We start from the raw sequence: 16,254 nt of genomic DNA on the forward strand, positions 1-16,254 counted from the left end.
TATATATATATATATATATATATATATATATATATATACTAAAATACTTCATGAATTTACAATACATGGATTACAAATGTCTACATGAAATATGTCCAAAAAGCTTCAACCTTTAAAATTGTAATTCCAGTACAGACCATAAGGGACTGCTGTGTCTGTTCAAAGTCTTTTGCTTGGAAAAATAAATGAGAATGAATGGAAGAATTAAGAATAAACAAGCTGCGATGGATCTGAAGTTGAATGTGGGAGGAAATAACATATCTATTTATTTTGCAGAATGGCCAAGAAATATAAAATGAAACTAATTTATAAGAAGACCTTTAAGGAATATTTTGAAGAGAAGGTTAAAAATGACGAACAGAGAAATCTGCTGAAAAAAATGCAGGCTTTGGAGGTAATTTGTTGGGCCCTGTTAATGATAGAGAAGATTGCCATCCAGCATTGTTTGTCATTCTATTAGTAAGGCAGAACTTAATAACTGGTTGTGCATTCAAAGCTATGGGAAGCTGTGCTGAAGTAGGGTTGGCTTCCTCTCAAAGAGCATAGTTTAGCAAGTGTTACATTGCTGCTGGAGGTGTTTCTGAGCTTATCGTATTTAGAGGATATTAGCGGTTAACAGTGCTGTTTTGTATGTTTAGGTTTTAGTTTGTTTTCATAGCACAGTCTTTACACCTGTGGATTAATGCAGTTTTTATTAACATTGATCACAAATAAGATTTAATTGTGATAAAATTTGTTTATTCATAATATGACTCTTAGCTTTTTTTTTTTTTTTTTTTTTTTCTTTTTTTTAATCATTTTTTTGTAAGCATATAAAAGCCTTTGATTCTTTCACTAAAAGGGATATAATGTGAACCGTTTACAACAAGCAAAATCTTTTTCTGAGCGAAAAGGATGATAGTTCTGTTATAGTTCTTACAAAACTAATTTAAAAGAATGAATGCTAAAACCAGTTGTAGCTTACATTTTTCTTATTTGTGTTAGGCTTTCAGTTCACTTTTATGTAATTATAGCTTCATGCACTTTTGGTCAGTCAGGAAAATTGTCTGGCTTAATCGCATCTCTGGAGATTTCAAAATATATACTCTTAAGTACACATTACTGAATATAGTCTTATATTAGTGTTGAAGAATTGGTGCATGATGTGGTAAGATGTAAAAGATCAGACACAAGCTGCTGTTTTGATTGTCTTGATGGTCTTATGAAGTGCTGGAGCATGATGGTTTTAAAGTAAGTGCTGCTGAATATTGGTTATCATTTTCTTCCTGGATTGTATATTCTTGTCATATTGACCAGCAAAATTCACTTCACTGTCAACTGTGGTGAATAAAATTTGCTTGTCAAAGTGAATGTTTCATTCAGTTATACAGCCTTGCTGAAATGTACAATAGCAGTTTTAACATGCTCCTAAGTAGTAAGTATTTTAATTGTTTTGGTATATTATTGTCATTTCTTTTTTTTTTTTTTTTTTTCCTTATCGAGGGACATAGGAAGTTTTTCCTCTTTGGGTTATACTGCTGCTTATAGAGGATTAGACACTACCAAAAAAAAGAAAAAACTGAATCCTGTTTTGATTACAAGTTAGCTGGTCTAGCAATGGTTGTCAGCAATGCTTCTGAGGTTGCCTTGTATCTGTGGACTAACACTGAATTGCTCTGATGTATACCTCACAAGCCTTCCCTTAAGCGATCATAGTCTTGTGGTAATTTATCATTTCATAGTGATGGCTCATCGGATGTTAATTGATGTTCTAGTCTAGTCCTATCACTTTAAAAATTGGGGATCAACCTGTTGCATCTACCACTGTGGTCTCCAGCTTTGAGTGATTTAGAGCTCCTAAGGCAGCAAAGATGCCTAAATGGACACATGGGTGTAAGAGATGGTATCACAGGGATACAAGCTGTGTTTGGTTCTTTGCCTCTTGCTCAGTTCCTTATCCCCACAAGGACCCCCTGCGTTGATGCACAAGTTGGCAGATCTCTCTCTAGCCCCTTGGACTTTCCTAACAAAGCAATATTGTTCTTGTTGTAGAAAGATTTCAGTGATTTTACTTTAACCTTCATTGTTCCTAAGCAAAAAGAAGCCTTGGACCGCAAGGCTCTGAATATTTACAATCCAAATATTGGACCAGATTTGTAACGTTCTCCCTTCACCAGGAACATTTTCTATGGTTTCCATGGATCATTAAGAATGTGCATTTGTATGTCGCAATATTTCCAGCATACTGGTTGAAGTGGGTCATTTTCCCTACCAGCTGGGAGGCTCTATTGTACTCTAGTCTTTTATTTTTTTTTTTTTGTTTTTTTTTTTTTTTGAAAGAACACGGAGTGTCTGCATGTAACAAAGATTTGTTAGAATTTTAAACCCTCAGAAATCTGTGTTGGGAGTCGGCTTATCAAGTTTCTCATTTCTCAAGTTCTCAGAGTTTCTGGGCCTACTCTTGGGTATGCCAGAAAAAACTGTTCTCCAATCTCAAGTTTAATTTCTCTACATAAGTTTAAGTACATATGTTTTACTACAGATTGTTGAAGGACAACATTCCGAAATTGTCAGACAGTTTGACTGTCAGACAATGTCCCTGGTTTGTTTGTCCCTTAAATCGGGTGGTGTCTGGTTGCTCAGGAATTAGGATATACTGGATCCCTCTCTGAGCAGCACTATATGTCCCAGGCTGTCTTCTGTATACATTCCAGGCATTACCAATTGACAGGCAGTGTTTGCTGGCAGTGCCTGCATGGTGTGGATGCTGGATGTGTACCTCTTGGCTTCCAGGTCTAACATACTGTATGGGTTTGTCTTCTGTGGTGGATCAGTACTCCCTATTTTATGGCTTTGTTTTCCTGGTTCTTTTTACTTGTCTTTGCAGGATCAGGATGGAAGGCATTTTGGGGATTCTCATGACCCCAGGCTGGCCCAAGTGTGGTATGCTAATGGAGCTCCTAGCAGATACTTCATAGCCTTTACCAGATCATTTGGACCTTCTGTCACAAAGGCCAGATTAACATCTTGTTTCACAGTTGCTGGCTTTCCCAACATGGCTGTCCACGTTTTGAGTTTAACTGCATGTCTGGTTTTGAGAGGTGGGCTTCTCAGACAATCCTCAGGGCTAGAATAGTTACTTCCTGCAGTGTCTTTCAGAAGACCTGAAAGTCATACTTCACTTGGTGTGTGTTTTGAGACTTTCAAGACACATACCATTATAGAGTTCCTTGGATTTTTTTCTCTGTTCTTTTTATTTTGTATCAGGGACCATTGGTCTCATTTTTATTAAGATTTTTTTACAGGAGCCTCCTATGTAGTGTTTTATTTAGACCTAAATATGATTCTCTGTGTATTTTATTCTGACATTTAAACCCATTACAAAAAAATATTTCGTAATCACCTGTGAGGCAAGTATGTGAACTGGCAACACTGTTGGAAAAAAGAACCTTTATTTGTCCTAGTAAGGTACAAGGTGGTGTTTAGGCCAAGAACTAGGAGTGAGTCTACTGAGTCATGAAGTTCAACTTTTAATTAGGTGAATACTACTAGACCCATGGGTGCTTCTGGGTGTTTTTGACATTAGGCTTCTGCTTCCCAGATTGGCAAGAGCCACCTGCTCTGTTTACACTGGTAGAACTTAGCTGTGTAAGATTCTAAAGTTTCGGCCTCACCTGATGCCAACTTCTAGCGTTTGGTCCTATAGATGGTTCTTTGAGTTCCTGGCAGTGTTAGTTCTGTGTTGTTGTTTTTTTTTTTTTTTTTCCTTGAATCTGCTGTTGCCCACCCCTCAGTTGGACCGATTTTTGCATGTCACAGAGCTAAAAGACTTGCCTACTTTTTAGGTGGTTAGCAGTATAACCTGAAAATGACCTTTTATTCTTTAATGAACTTCAAGATCTTTTTTGTGAATACACAAATGTTATTTTTGCTTTGTCATTAACCAGACATATGTTTTGTTTTGTTTTTTTTTTTTTTTAGCAATATCCTCCGGCCTCCCATGCAAGTTTAGTCTCTAACAATGAAGAGGACTATGATCACGTTAAGAAAATTAAAGAGAACGGAAAAGCCAGATTACCCTTAGTAAGTGTTTTGTGTGTGTTTTTAATAATAATAAAAAAAGTAATATGTGGTTGTTTCTTGTAGCCAACTGTCTTTAGTAAAGTATCCTATTCTGATATATGAACTCTTTATTTGTCCTTTTTATAAACAGGAAATTTTTCTACCAGAGGCATATTTTGCCATTCTGGTACCTTCTGTTATAAGGATAAATAATTAAAGCAAACTAATATAAAATGAATTGACTTGTGCTCAGACAGTGGATATACTCCCCTATTCTGCACAGTGTATTAGCAGCACACAGCATTGTGTCTGTTACAAGAGGCATAATAACATAATTAGGTCTATAATCCAGTCTATACATTTTTTAAACATTAAAACATTTTAAGCATATCTGACAATTTTAAAACTATCAGTGATTGATTGAATGGAAGACATGGATGTGTAGAAGGTAACCTGTGGTTGGCCTGGTGCTTGTTTTACATGGGGATGTGATGGCAACAGAATATGCACTGAGAAAAAGGCAGGCCTACATGTGACTTAAAGGCTCTGTTGTCAATATCTTGGTTCCAGATACCACAGGACACCTTTAGAGGTGTTGTAGATTTCATGCCTCAACAAGTTATCAGTATTTGCGACACAGCCTGTGCAATATTAGGCTTCATACACCTGTCAGATGATTCCCATCCAATAATCGCCTCAGGGCTGATATTGAACGAGAATCTGACATGTGTACATTGCTGGTTGTTCATCGATCTGTGCTGGCAGATCCACAAACGGACCATTGTAATGAAAGCGCAACGGGGTGCCGCTCCATCGTTCTCCCCCTCCCCTCTCCATCGTTTTCCCCCCCTCCCCTCTCCATAGAGCACAGGTCAGCAAACTCTGGCCTTTAGGCCAGATATGGCCTAGCCAATAGTCCGTTCCGGCCTAACGCCCCCTGGTTTTTTAATGGTGGATCCGGCCTAATCCCGGCTGGAGGGTTGGCAACCTGCAGCGACTCTTGAGCCTCCTTGTGGCTACCTTTCCCATTTACCGCGGCTGGCGTTAACACTTACGCCGTTGGGGTAGGGGGACACTCCCTCTCCTCCGTATGTATTGCCGAGGAGAGGGATTTCCCTTCAGGGGCTTTGCTGGTGGGGGCAGAGCCATCAGCGCGGGACTTGAGACAGTCCCTCGCTGATAGAAGTCCCGTGTTCCCGGCTGCTTACACGTGGGCCAGGAAAAAAAGAAGTTAAGTAAGTTTAAAATTAGGTTATATCAACTAACAATGCAAAATTTATCAGATGATTAATATGTGATTAGTAACTAATCATATATTAGTGATAAGTTACTTATCATATATCAATCATCTGATAAATTATTACTACTACACAGTATTTATATAGGGCCATCATATTACGCAGCGCTGTACAAAGTCGATAGTCATGCCACTAACTGTCCCTCAAAGGGACTCGCAATCTAATGTCCCTACCATAGTCATATATCAATAATGTAGTCTTCAGGTCAATTTTGTGGGGTGAGCCATTTATCTTAACTGCATGTTTTTGGAATGTGGGAGGAAACTGAAGTGAAGGAAACCCACACAGATATAGGGAGAACCTGCAAACTCCATGCAGATAGTGTCCTGGCCGAGATTTAAATGATCCTGAAATGGCCTAGAAGTCCAAAAAGTTTGCTGACCCCTGCCATAGAGTATATGTACAGCGCTCGTTCATGCATCAAGCAGTCTTTTGTCATTGGAAAAGATTGTGAAAGATCCTTTCCAACAACAAATATTGCATGTGTATACCCAGCCTTAGGCAGGCTAATCAGTATAGATTTGGGCATTTGAGTTTGGCTCCTGAGTGGCAGTAGATTTATGCTCTGCAAGCGTTATACACCATTTTTTTTTTTTTCAGTCCAAATTTACCCATAGTATGGCGTAAATGCTGAGCTGCCCAGCAGATGGCAATATCCACTGTGCTCTAAATAGGGACTTTGGTTCTAATCAAAGCTAATCAAAGGGTCAGCATAAAGTAAATCATGGAATGATCTAGAAAACCTAATATATTCAAAAACTAAATTATAAAAACATCAGCTGTAGATTTTAGTCTTTTTTCACTTGTAAAAGCAACAACTATGCTTAAAACTGTATATTTTGAAACCATTTGTCGATGTGTTTTGTTTTTTTTGTTTTTTTTTAAGGGAACCTTAAGCAAATCCGAATGGGAAGCTACAAGTAAGTATTGCTGCTCAGTAGTATTAGCTGATTGTGGTCTTGCACATGTAACTGTGGAATCGCCTAAATATGTGCACTTAAAGATGCATTTAACATTACACACATCTTAATGTTTCCTGTAAGTTTAGTCTGGCCTCCTCACCCCTCTGGCTTGCTGTTGGACAGTAAGACCACCTATCATATTAAAGAACCAATATGAATGCAAGAGTGGCCAAGCCTAGCATTTACAAGATTTGCATACCGCTTATGGTTCCTATTCGTTTTTGTTTTGTTTTTTTCTTGGCATGCTAGGCACAACTTTCATTTTTAATGCTTTAAAAAAATCAGTTGCAATGATGGTTTGCATAATGATTTTCTGTATGTCATATGATGGGTAAACTAGGGATTTAAATACCACGGTTTCACAAATGGGTACCAAACCGAGTTTCAATATTCATCTGTGATGTAGCAGCCATTACAGACTTATTTTAGGAGCTGCTGGTTCTGGAAGTGTTTACCTTTTGAATCATTTTGTTGCCAGTGAAAAAGTTTTGTAGGCTGGTGACGTCCAAGGGCCCAAACCTGCATGAAACAAGTTGGCAATGGCAATTTTCATTAGAGGACAACAGAGTAGTGTTGACTTTTCCCTTTTCTGGGTGGGGGGGGCTCTGCACTCAGGTCTCTAATCAGATGTATCCACTGAATATTTCAATTTTAATATTATTTATTTTTTTGCATACAATATTATGTTTTCAGTTTCTAAAATGGATATTGTATCCTAATATCTTTTTTTTTTTTTTTCTTTTACTTTTTTTCCTCCAGGTATATATTCATTATTTGCATTTGAAAAACAGGCTTGAATGACATTGCTGGTGAAAAATCTGTCAACATAAAATGTCATATTTTAATTTCTTCCAGTGTTGTGTTTGTGAGTGTGCTGGTATATTTTTTTTACAATTTTTTTGTGCATGAAATTATTACATGCTGAAAATATTTACTTTACAGATTTATGTGCCAGCTGCGAGCGAGTGCCTGTCTGTGACGGGCTTTTTTTTTTTTTTTTTTGTAAAAAAGGACCAGAAAATATTTTTTGTATAAATATTTTAATCTTTGTATGCATACTGTTGGGAGAATATTTCCAGACATAGGATTAGACATATTTTTTAAATTAATTATTTGTGTTCTAAAGTTGCATCATATTTCTGAGACTAGGAGGACTACACTTGGCACAAATGCAACAGTTCAATTTATTTGGAGAGGAAAGATAATGCTATTATGTATCTGAATAAACACTTGAACTAAGCCCTATGTTTTAACTATTATTCTGTTTAAAATATATAACTTATATTTGTAAAAACACTTGCTAATACTATGCATGTTGATGTCATTATAGTGAGGAAGAACACTGGAAGATGTTCTTTGCCTATCTGCTTGTGCGATTGCACTAGTTATTATAACAGATGTAAAAGTAGTCATTCAAGGGCATACAGCTATTTGTGTGTTTATTATGTGAACTTTTTTTTCTCTTTATATTGAAAACATCAGTGGGCATTATGAAAATATAAATGTAAAAACCTGAATTTAGTCTATATGAAAATAAAATATTGCGCACCGTTTTTAGGCAGTGCTATACCTAGTCACAACCATACCAATGATCATCTCTTATTTGCTCATTTTGGTCTGTTAATACAACACTTTCCATGATGTATTTCTATCTGTTCATTATTTTCAAAAAAATCCCTGTTAACCCTACCAGACATCTAATGAGGTGCCTTCCCCACTATGTTATGGAGATAAGGATATGTTTTATATTCCTAACATACTTGCTGACCTAGGATAACCGTTCCTTAAGAGATACAGTGCAGTGAGTGAATCCTCTCAGCCTAGGACTTAACATGTGTGACTGACTGATTACTGAATAAAAATAAAGGAAAAAAGGCCTGTGTAAGTGAACACAACAACAACAAAAAAAACGAATGGGAAGTTAATATTACAAAACAGAGAATGCAGCAAACCAAGAAATATATACATTTTATTCAAGTTTGATAGCAGTCCATTAATTGATTTCTCATTCTGTTGGAACCACAAGCTTAAATTGGCTGCTAAAACACTGTGCAACCATCAGGTCAAGGCACCAAGGCACAATCGTAGTTTTTTTTAAAACTAAAAAAAAAAAAAAAAAAAATGTGAGTTTTTGTACTCATCTTGAAGACTAGAGGGCAGCAGATCAATTTCAAGGTAAGTCATGTCCTATTCCTACCTATAAGCAAACTATATGTCCTCTGATTGCTTTCATTGTATATTGGATACATTGGGCCTGATTTATTAAAGCTTTCTGTAGTTTGGAGAATATACATTTTCATCAGTGAACCTGGGTGATCCAGCAAACCTGGAATTGATTTCATTGTGTAACAGACCTAAGCAGGTCTAGGGCACCAGAAATGGCCTGCTCTAGGAAGAGAGATGTCTATTGTAAACATCTATGCAGAGAAGGTGCTAAAAACCATTATATCCAGGGAGTTGAACTAATCCCTATAGGTAAGATTGCATAGTATGCAGGAGACATAGGACTGCAGCTGCATAAAAAGAAACACTGCAGGTCTTAAAGGAGGGTACAATGCAAAACCTGTCTCAAAAGAGCAACTTCGTAAAGGATAGATTACTTCACATAGATGGAAAGACTCAGAGTTGGGGGAAAGTTGTTGATACTTTTTTCATGGTCAGGTATTTATAACCATTTCTTGTCAACGCTAGTCTGTAAGCTCATATAAAAGCGTAACTATCCCCAAAAGAGAAAGGTGGAAGATCCCGTAGATCGCTCAGCAATCCTAGTCGGGTCATTTCCGCCCTGACACAGACTGGACATTGAGTGCCACCATCTTCCTCTTCTTCCTACATCACCTAATTTTGCTCTGCAGAGGTGTGATATTGGGTAATGTTCCTTACCCAAAATGTAAAAAAAATTAAGAAAAATGTCACTCATTTTTATATAAAGTGGGAAATGTAATGATATGTCTACTTTAGCTGCTTTCCAGCTGTAATTCAAGTCTTTCACCAGGTAGTCCTACTGTAATCTATTAAGGCGTTAAAAAAATCAACCTACTGTCAAAACTGCAAGCAAAATCTGAGAATGTGGGAACTACTGCATCAGTGAACAAATTGGTGGCAGCCCCATCTGAAATCTCTATGAATGTTCTCTTTAGATTTATGGATAAAGGAGTTGCGTGGCAGTTAGCCTCCCAGTAACTGGTCTGGTCTGGCTGCCTGCTAGAAGCAATACATGTACATGAATAATTACTGAATTATTTTAGGATCATCATGTTTTACAGGTGCACAGTGACCTATAACTGTTTGGTGCACAGAATGTCTGGGCTGCCAGCACAGGAATGGTATATGGTGACCCTCAGAACTGGTAAATGAGACCTTTAACACTTTGAGTGCATGGGGTGCTGTGATTCTATAGCTTGATGAAAGATATTGATAGCGTGACTGCGGTTTACTGACGTTTCAGGGAACAGTGCTTTTCTGAAAGAAAGCTGGAGTTGCCATGGATACACAACAGGGACTGGCTAAATTTAGACAACCGGAAACCAAGATAAACAAGCAACATATGTACACTATCTAATGCCTAATTATATTTCTGATTACATTTACAGTATTTGTAGTACACTAGCAGCTTTGCAATAGGACGACTTTTTTATTTTATAAATTGCAAAGTTCTTCTGTCTAAAATACATATCGGCTGTTACAAAAGCATGAAAGTAAAGTATAAATAGTAAAGCAAGTGTATCCCTATATTGCTTTGTGTATGTATTGTGATGATTTAATATTTAAGAAATCCAGCTAAAAAAAAGTTACTGATAAGTTTTTATACAGGTCATCCAAAAAGAATGCAGCTTATCCTTTAACTGGCATCCTTATAAGGTAAAATGCTGGTTAAAGGAAGATCATTGGTCAAGTACTGGTCAAGCACTGGCCATTGTCTTCGTTCTTGTGTAGTTTAAAAAACAGTTCCACACCTAATGAAGTAGACTCAACTAGAACTTACTGAATTCAACATGTTTTTTGATCATCTGCCAAGCCATTAACTTGGGGGGTCTCCTTGGATGAATGCAACTTGCTTCCACAGCAAAGTATTTTTGTTCTATCTAACTTTGTTACTGCATTGTTTTATCTATCTGTCTTTATTGTTAATTAGTATAATCTTTAAATTTTACTTGCAAGTCTGTTATCTTTGTACACTTAAAATGTAACCCATAAATATTTACATAAAACTGTCACAAATTATATCTGTGACATAACACCTAAACCCTAATATTAGATAATTTTCACCTTTTTCCACTGGAATGTCAGTCCCCCTTAGTGGCAATGGATGTGTCAGCTGAAATCCTTTAAAAATAAAACATTTAATATATGTATGGAAGCAGCCATCTTGTGTGTGGCAAATTACCTTGCCAATCGAGGTCGCCCTCCTCCACAGTGTTGACCTAATTTGTTTTGTCACCCTGATCTGTGGAGCGTGTTGCCTCCCTAATTGATATTGTCACTCTCATCTGTCTTGTCGCCTTCATCCACAATGTTACCCTATTTTGTGTCACCCTCATCTGCTTTGTAACCATAATCTGCATTGTCAACCTCATCCACAATGTTATCCTAATCTGTATTGTCGCCCCCATCTGTGGAGTGCGTCGCCTCCCTAATTTACCCTTTCACCCAAATCCATGTTATTATTAAACAGGATTTATATAGCGCCAACATATTATGCAGCGCTGTACATTAAATAGAGGTTGCAAATGACAGACTAATACGGACAGTGATACAAGAGGAGAGGACTCTGCCCCAAATAGCTTTAATTTAGTAAGTGGGGGAATTTACACACAATAGGATGGGAGATATGTAGTGGTGGGAAGTAGTGATGGTTTCAAAAGGCAGAAGAAGACGGGTAGGCATGTTTGAAAAAAATGGGTTTTGAGTGCTCTTATAAATGAGCAGAAAGTAGGAGCAAGCTGAATAGGACGAGGAAAACCATTCCAGAGAGTTGGGGCAGCTCTAGAGAAGTCTTGTAACCGTGTGTGATGTGGTTATGAGTAAGTCAGTAGTAGGTCATTGGAGGAGCGGAGAGAGTGGCTGGGGGAGTACCTTTTTACCATGTCAGAAATGTAAGCGGGACAATACCTGTGGAGGGATTTGAAGGCAAAGCACAGGAGCTTGAATTTGATTCTATGGTTAAAAGGCAGCCCGTGTAGAGATCTGCAAAGAGATGGAGCAGAAGAGGAGCGGAGGGAAGGATGGATGAGTCTGGCTGCAGCATTCATAATAAATTGTAGAGGAGAGAGTCAGGTTAGTGTGCCTTGAGACTTAGCTCTGATGAGGTCATTGGCCACTTTAGTAAGGGCTGTTTCAGTGGAGTGGGCAGCTCTAAAACCAGACTGCAGAGGGTCAAGGAAAGAGTTGGCGCTCAGGTAATCGGTGAGTCTTTTGTAGACAAGGCGTTCAAGAAGTTTAGAGACATATGGGAGAAGGGAGATAGGACGGTAGTTAGAGGGTAGGGAGGGGTCCAGTGAGGGTGTTTTTAGGATAGGGATAATTATGGCATGTTTGAAAGCTGAGGGGTATTTCCCAGTAGAAGGGGAGAGATTGAATAGTTCGGTCAGGGCAGGGGCCAGGGTGGAGGAATGGGCACGGAGTAGATCAGAGGGAATTGGGTCAAGCAGACAGGTAGTAGATGGAGATGATGAGAGAAGAGAAGAGACTTCGTCCACAGTAACAGGGCTGAGGGGGGTCAGTGATGATTTACAGGTGGAAGGGGTGGGTATGGTTGGAGTGGGTCGGTGAGCAGAGACATCATGTCTGATTTTGTTTATTTTATCACTAAATTAGGTGGCAATGTCTTGGCCAGAGAAGTTAGCTGCGGGGGAGGAGGTGTGGGGTTTAGGAGGGAGTCAATTGTTGAGAAGAGGTTGTGTGGGTTGGAAGTTTGAGAGGAAATGACTGCGGAGAAATACTTTTGCTTGGTGACAGTGAGCTCTGTGTTAAAGCTTTGTAGCTTGGCTTTGTAGTCCATGAAGTCAGCGCTGAGGCCAGATTTCCTCCACTTGTGCTCAGCTGCACGAACAGTCTTTTGTAGCTGTTTGGTGTGATTGTTGTGCCAGGGGTGGGGGTAGTGGAAGGTGGCAGGGGCTACTTTATCCAATGCCAAGGAAGTAGAGTGGTTTAACAAGGTGGCAGCATCATCTGGGGAGGTGATTTTGGAGAGGGTGGGGGTTAGGGATGCAAGGCAATTTGAGAAAAGGTTGTGGTCAAGGTTACGGATATCTCTCTACCATTGTCCAGGTCTGCGATGTGGCAAGGGAGGGCAAGAGTTCGATGGTTGAAGGTGATAAGGTTGTGATCAGAAAGTGTGTCTGGCTTTGTGTGTGGGGCCATTGATGTTCTGAGTGAGTCCAAATAAGGAGGTAATGGAGAGCAGTTTGGCTGAGGAGGGAAGGTTGGGCTCATCCATTGCAACAATAAAGTTACCAAGGATGAGGTTGGGCAGGTCATGGGAAAGAATGTGTGGGAGCCAGGATGCAAAGTTATCCAAAAATTGTGATACTGGGCCAGGGGGGCGGTAGACAACAAGCAACAATGAGGGGTAAGGGGCTAAAGAGACGGACAGTGTGGACTTCAAAAGTGGTAAAAATGAGAGAGGGTGGGGTAGGAAGGACTCTGTATGTACAGTTAGGTGAGAGAAGGAGACCCACTCCACCCCCTACTTTGTTGCCAGGTCTGGGGGTATGTGTAAAGTGCAGGCCTCCATAGGAAAGAGCAGCAGCATAGGCAGAGTCAGAGGAGGAAAGCCAAGTTTCAGTGAGAGCAAGAAAGTTGAGAGACTTAGAAAGGAGAAGGTTGTGTATGGAGGTTATTTATTGCCAACAGATCAGGCATTCCATAGACTGCCAGAGCGAGGGGGTAAGGACTTATAGGTAGGGTGAATGGGGATGAGGTTAGGAGAAGGGAATGTCTTACTGAGAGTGTATAAAAGGGGGAGGCTGTGTGGGGGACCAGGGTTGGGTGTGATGTCACCAGAGAGTATCAGTAGGGAAAAAAGATGCAGGAGCACAGACAGAGAAATAAGGAGAGTGAAGGGGCAGAGAGACAATGAGTTATCAGACTGGGGAGGACAGGGAGTAGTGCCAATAAACAGAGAGCAGGGTGAATAATACATTTTTACAGATAATTGCAAACCATAGGCATACATTAAACAATGTGGCGAACTGAAGTCCATGAGAAGCAGTCCTGTAATATGGGTTCAAGTGAGGCTGGTAAACTTGCTGAGTTCCAGGAGTGGGATATGATGATTCAGTCAAAGAGCTGGTTTGATGAAATACCAGTTCAGAATGCCAGCAGCAGGGGATGTGTTGGAGTCCAGATGGATAAATCAGTCCAAAGGCAGGAGATGGAAGTGGCAGAGTAAAATAGTATGTCCAAATCTGTTCCAATTCCCGTGTCAATTCCCTGGATTAATTCCCATTGCATTTATAATTTTGGCACTTAACATTTGGGCACGTGACCAGGGTACCAAAGTGACCTTGCCTGTTGTTTAAATAGAAGTGCTTTGGGCCCTGATTATGGATGGACTGATCAGAGTATAAGGAATTTGGGATATCAGTTGAACCTGGGGAGGGGTTGGCAGGGCAATACTTATTAATGCACACTCAGCTGGAACTAAGGGATAGTGAACAAATAAATCTATAAGGAGATTAAAGTTGGTGCAATAAATTCATCTACAATGGGAGACGTACCATACACAATCAGATGAGGGTTGCAGGGGAAAACAATTACATACACAGTGCTGAGATTTGGCACAATGGGAGACGTACAATATACAATCAGTTGAGGGTTGCAGGGGGAAAAATGGGAATGGTTTAGAACCACTTTCTCTGCTCTGGTTGGTCAACAAGTTAAATCCCCTTAAACTGTGTTGTCACCTTCATCCAAGATGTTATCCTAATTTCTGTTGTCACCCCCCATCTGTGGTGCCCTGTGACCCCAAAAAAATACCTTCCATTCCGGGTGTGCAGTCTCCCTGCTGAGGAGCTGAGCTGACCCCTCCGTCCCCCCCCCTTCATCTGACAGAAGCAGACAGTGGTGATGCTGAAGAGTGAGGCATCATCACATTACAGGAAAAAGGAGTAAAAAAAATGGGCCACTAAACTTCTTGACCAGCCAGAGCAGTGAAAGTGGTTCTAAACCATTCCCATTGCTTTGATTGGTCAGCAAGTTTAGTGCTTTTTTTTCCTCTTTGATTGATGATGTCTATCTCCTATGAGCCTTTGCAGCCTCGATGCAAAGCCCAGGGGAGGGGTCAGAGCTATTTTTTTGACAGTTTAGGGGGTTTGGAAGATTTAAACAAAAGTAAAACCCGAATAGATCAGTATAACTTAGGTTTACGTCATCCATAAGCCCAAATTGAAAGTGTGGGTTTAGGTTTGCTTTAAGTCTTAGTCTACATGGGGTATTTCCCCAGTGTTTAACCTGAGCATTTAACCTCCCTAGCGGTTCATTTCTTTAAATTACATTGTTTTTAATGAAAATTTATTTTACAGTATAATATAATAGTATGAGTAAAATAAAGTTTGAAACACAAAATCATGTAAACGCAATACAATGAATACATTTAATATATTTTTATATTTGAAAACATTTTTTTTATTTTCTTAAATTAAAAAAAATACATATTATACGCATACTAATATTTATATTGTAAAATAAATGTTCTTGAAAACAATTTCCTGCTTTTACACATCCACAAACACATACACATACACAAAAATCCAATGTAATGCATTCAATACAGTTATTTTGTATTTAATGCAATACAAATAGATTTTAAATTTCCCACCCTGCCCCGCCGGCAATGTACACACGCACCGACGTCACTGGGAACTCCCTGGTGACTCATCATGTGCAGAAGCAGGAAGAAGGAAGAAGACGGAGATCGCGGTGCTGGATGGCGCGGGACGCCACCGGATCGGGTAATCGTTTACTATTTACTAACCTTCCCATAGGTTTACATACCCCGAGCGTGACTCAGGGGTTACCACTTTTAGCAACTTTTTCTACCCTCGGGGTAGTCACACTCGGGGTTACCTCTTGGGAGGTTAAAAGCCTATCTTTGAAATTTCCATGCATTCCAAAGGGCTAATCTATACCATTTGTAGGAGGCACATTTTTGAGCATTTAGGAGAACGCTCCATGCTGCATGTTAAAATTCACTGCTTGTAAACACCTTTAAACATTTCATCCCAAATCAATGGGATTCTTTAAACACCTAGAAATACTTACAAACTCCCATAAACACAATATGAGCTTATATAAGCATTTTTACGCTTACTTTTAAACACTTGTATTAACTCCAATTAAGCATGGAATGGGAGTTTCGAAGTGTTAAAAAAAAAAAAAAGAAGTCTGTAAACTAGGCATTATTTCTATAAACATATTCTGATTTTAGACTGTGTTATTTTTACAGCTAGAGGAGTGTGATTTGTATTTTTTGCTTTTATGGGAGGTTTTTTTTTAAACCATTTTTTCAATTTCTACCTTTTCCGAAGTGTTTTCAAGATGACCAGATTGTGAATGATAGTTACAAAGAAGTGATTGTGCTATATTTAAATAGGGTTTGCAGAATACTAATGCCATATCCTAGTCATGTTAATGTTCAGTTTGATATCAGGGAGTGATTACTTCTATTTGCTGTGGGCTGGACAGCTCAATACTGTTTTTGGTTTACATGAAAACTTACAGACACTGTAAACAATCTGACTGTGTAGATTGTCATCTTTTGGTGTATTGTTATGTGTTACTCTGTAGTACATCTATTAATAAAAGGTCGTGCAGGCTGCTCTGCATGCGCATGTACAAGCTCAGATATAGTTGCTGTTTCCATTGATAGTAGAATGAACAAGCACTATATGGACCGCACTATTATGTGGTGCGGGAAGGATAACCATAATGGCCCCCACTTCTTCCTCACT

General features: G+C 39.1%; 1 protein-coding gene across 2 annotated transcripts in view; it reads left to right on the forward strand.

The window, feature by feature from the left end:
- The window catches only part of RNMT (RNA guanine-7 methyltransferase), a 22,975-nt gene extending 15,434 nt beyond the window's left edge, over positions 1–7,541 (forward strand). For both annotated transcript variants that reach the window (XM_072411491.1, XM_072411490.1), the window contains exons 10-13: positions 277–394; positions 3,961–4,062; positions 6,226–6,259; positions 7,061–7,541. In XM_072411491.1, coding sequence (XP_072267592.1) covers positions 277–394; positions 3,961–4,062; positions 6,226–6,259; positions 7,061–7,098 — 292 coding nt within the window. In that variant the 3' untranslated portion in view covers positions 7,099–7,541. The remainder of the gene's footprint in view (positions 1–276; positions 395–3,960; positions 4,063–6,225; positions 6,260–7,060) is intronic.
- Positions 7,542–16,254: the final 8,713 nt, after the last annotated feature.

This window comes from Pyxicephalus adspersus, chromosome 5, assembly GCF_032062135.1.
Source record: "Pyxicephalus adspersus chromosome 5, UCB_Pads_2.0, whole genome shotgun sequence".
In the NCBI taxonomy this organism is placed as follows: domain Eukaryota; kingdom Metazoa; phylum Chordata; class Amphibia; order Anura; family Pyxicephalidae; genus Pyxicephalus; species Pyxicephalus adspersus.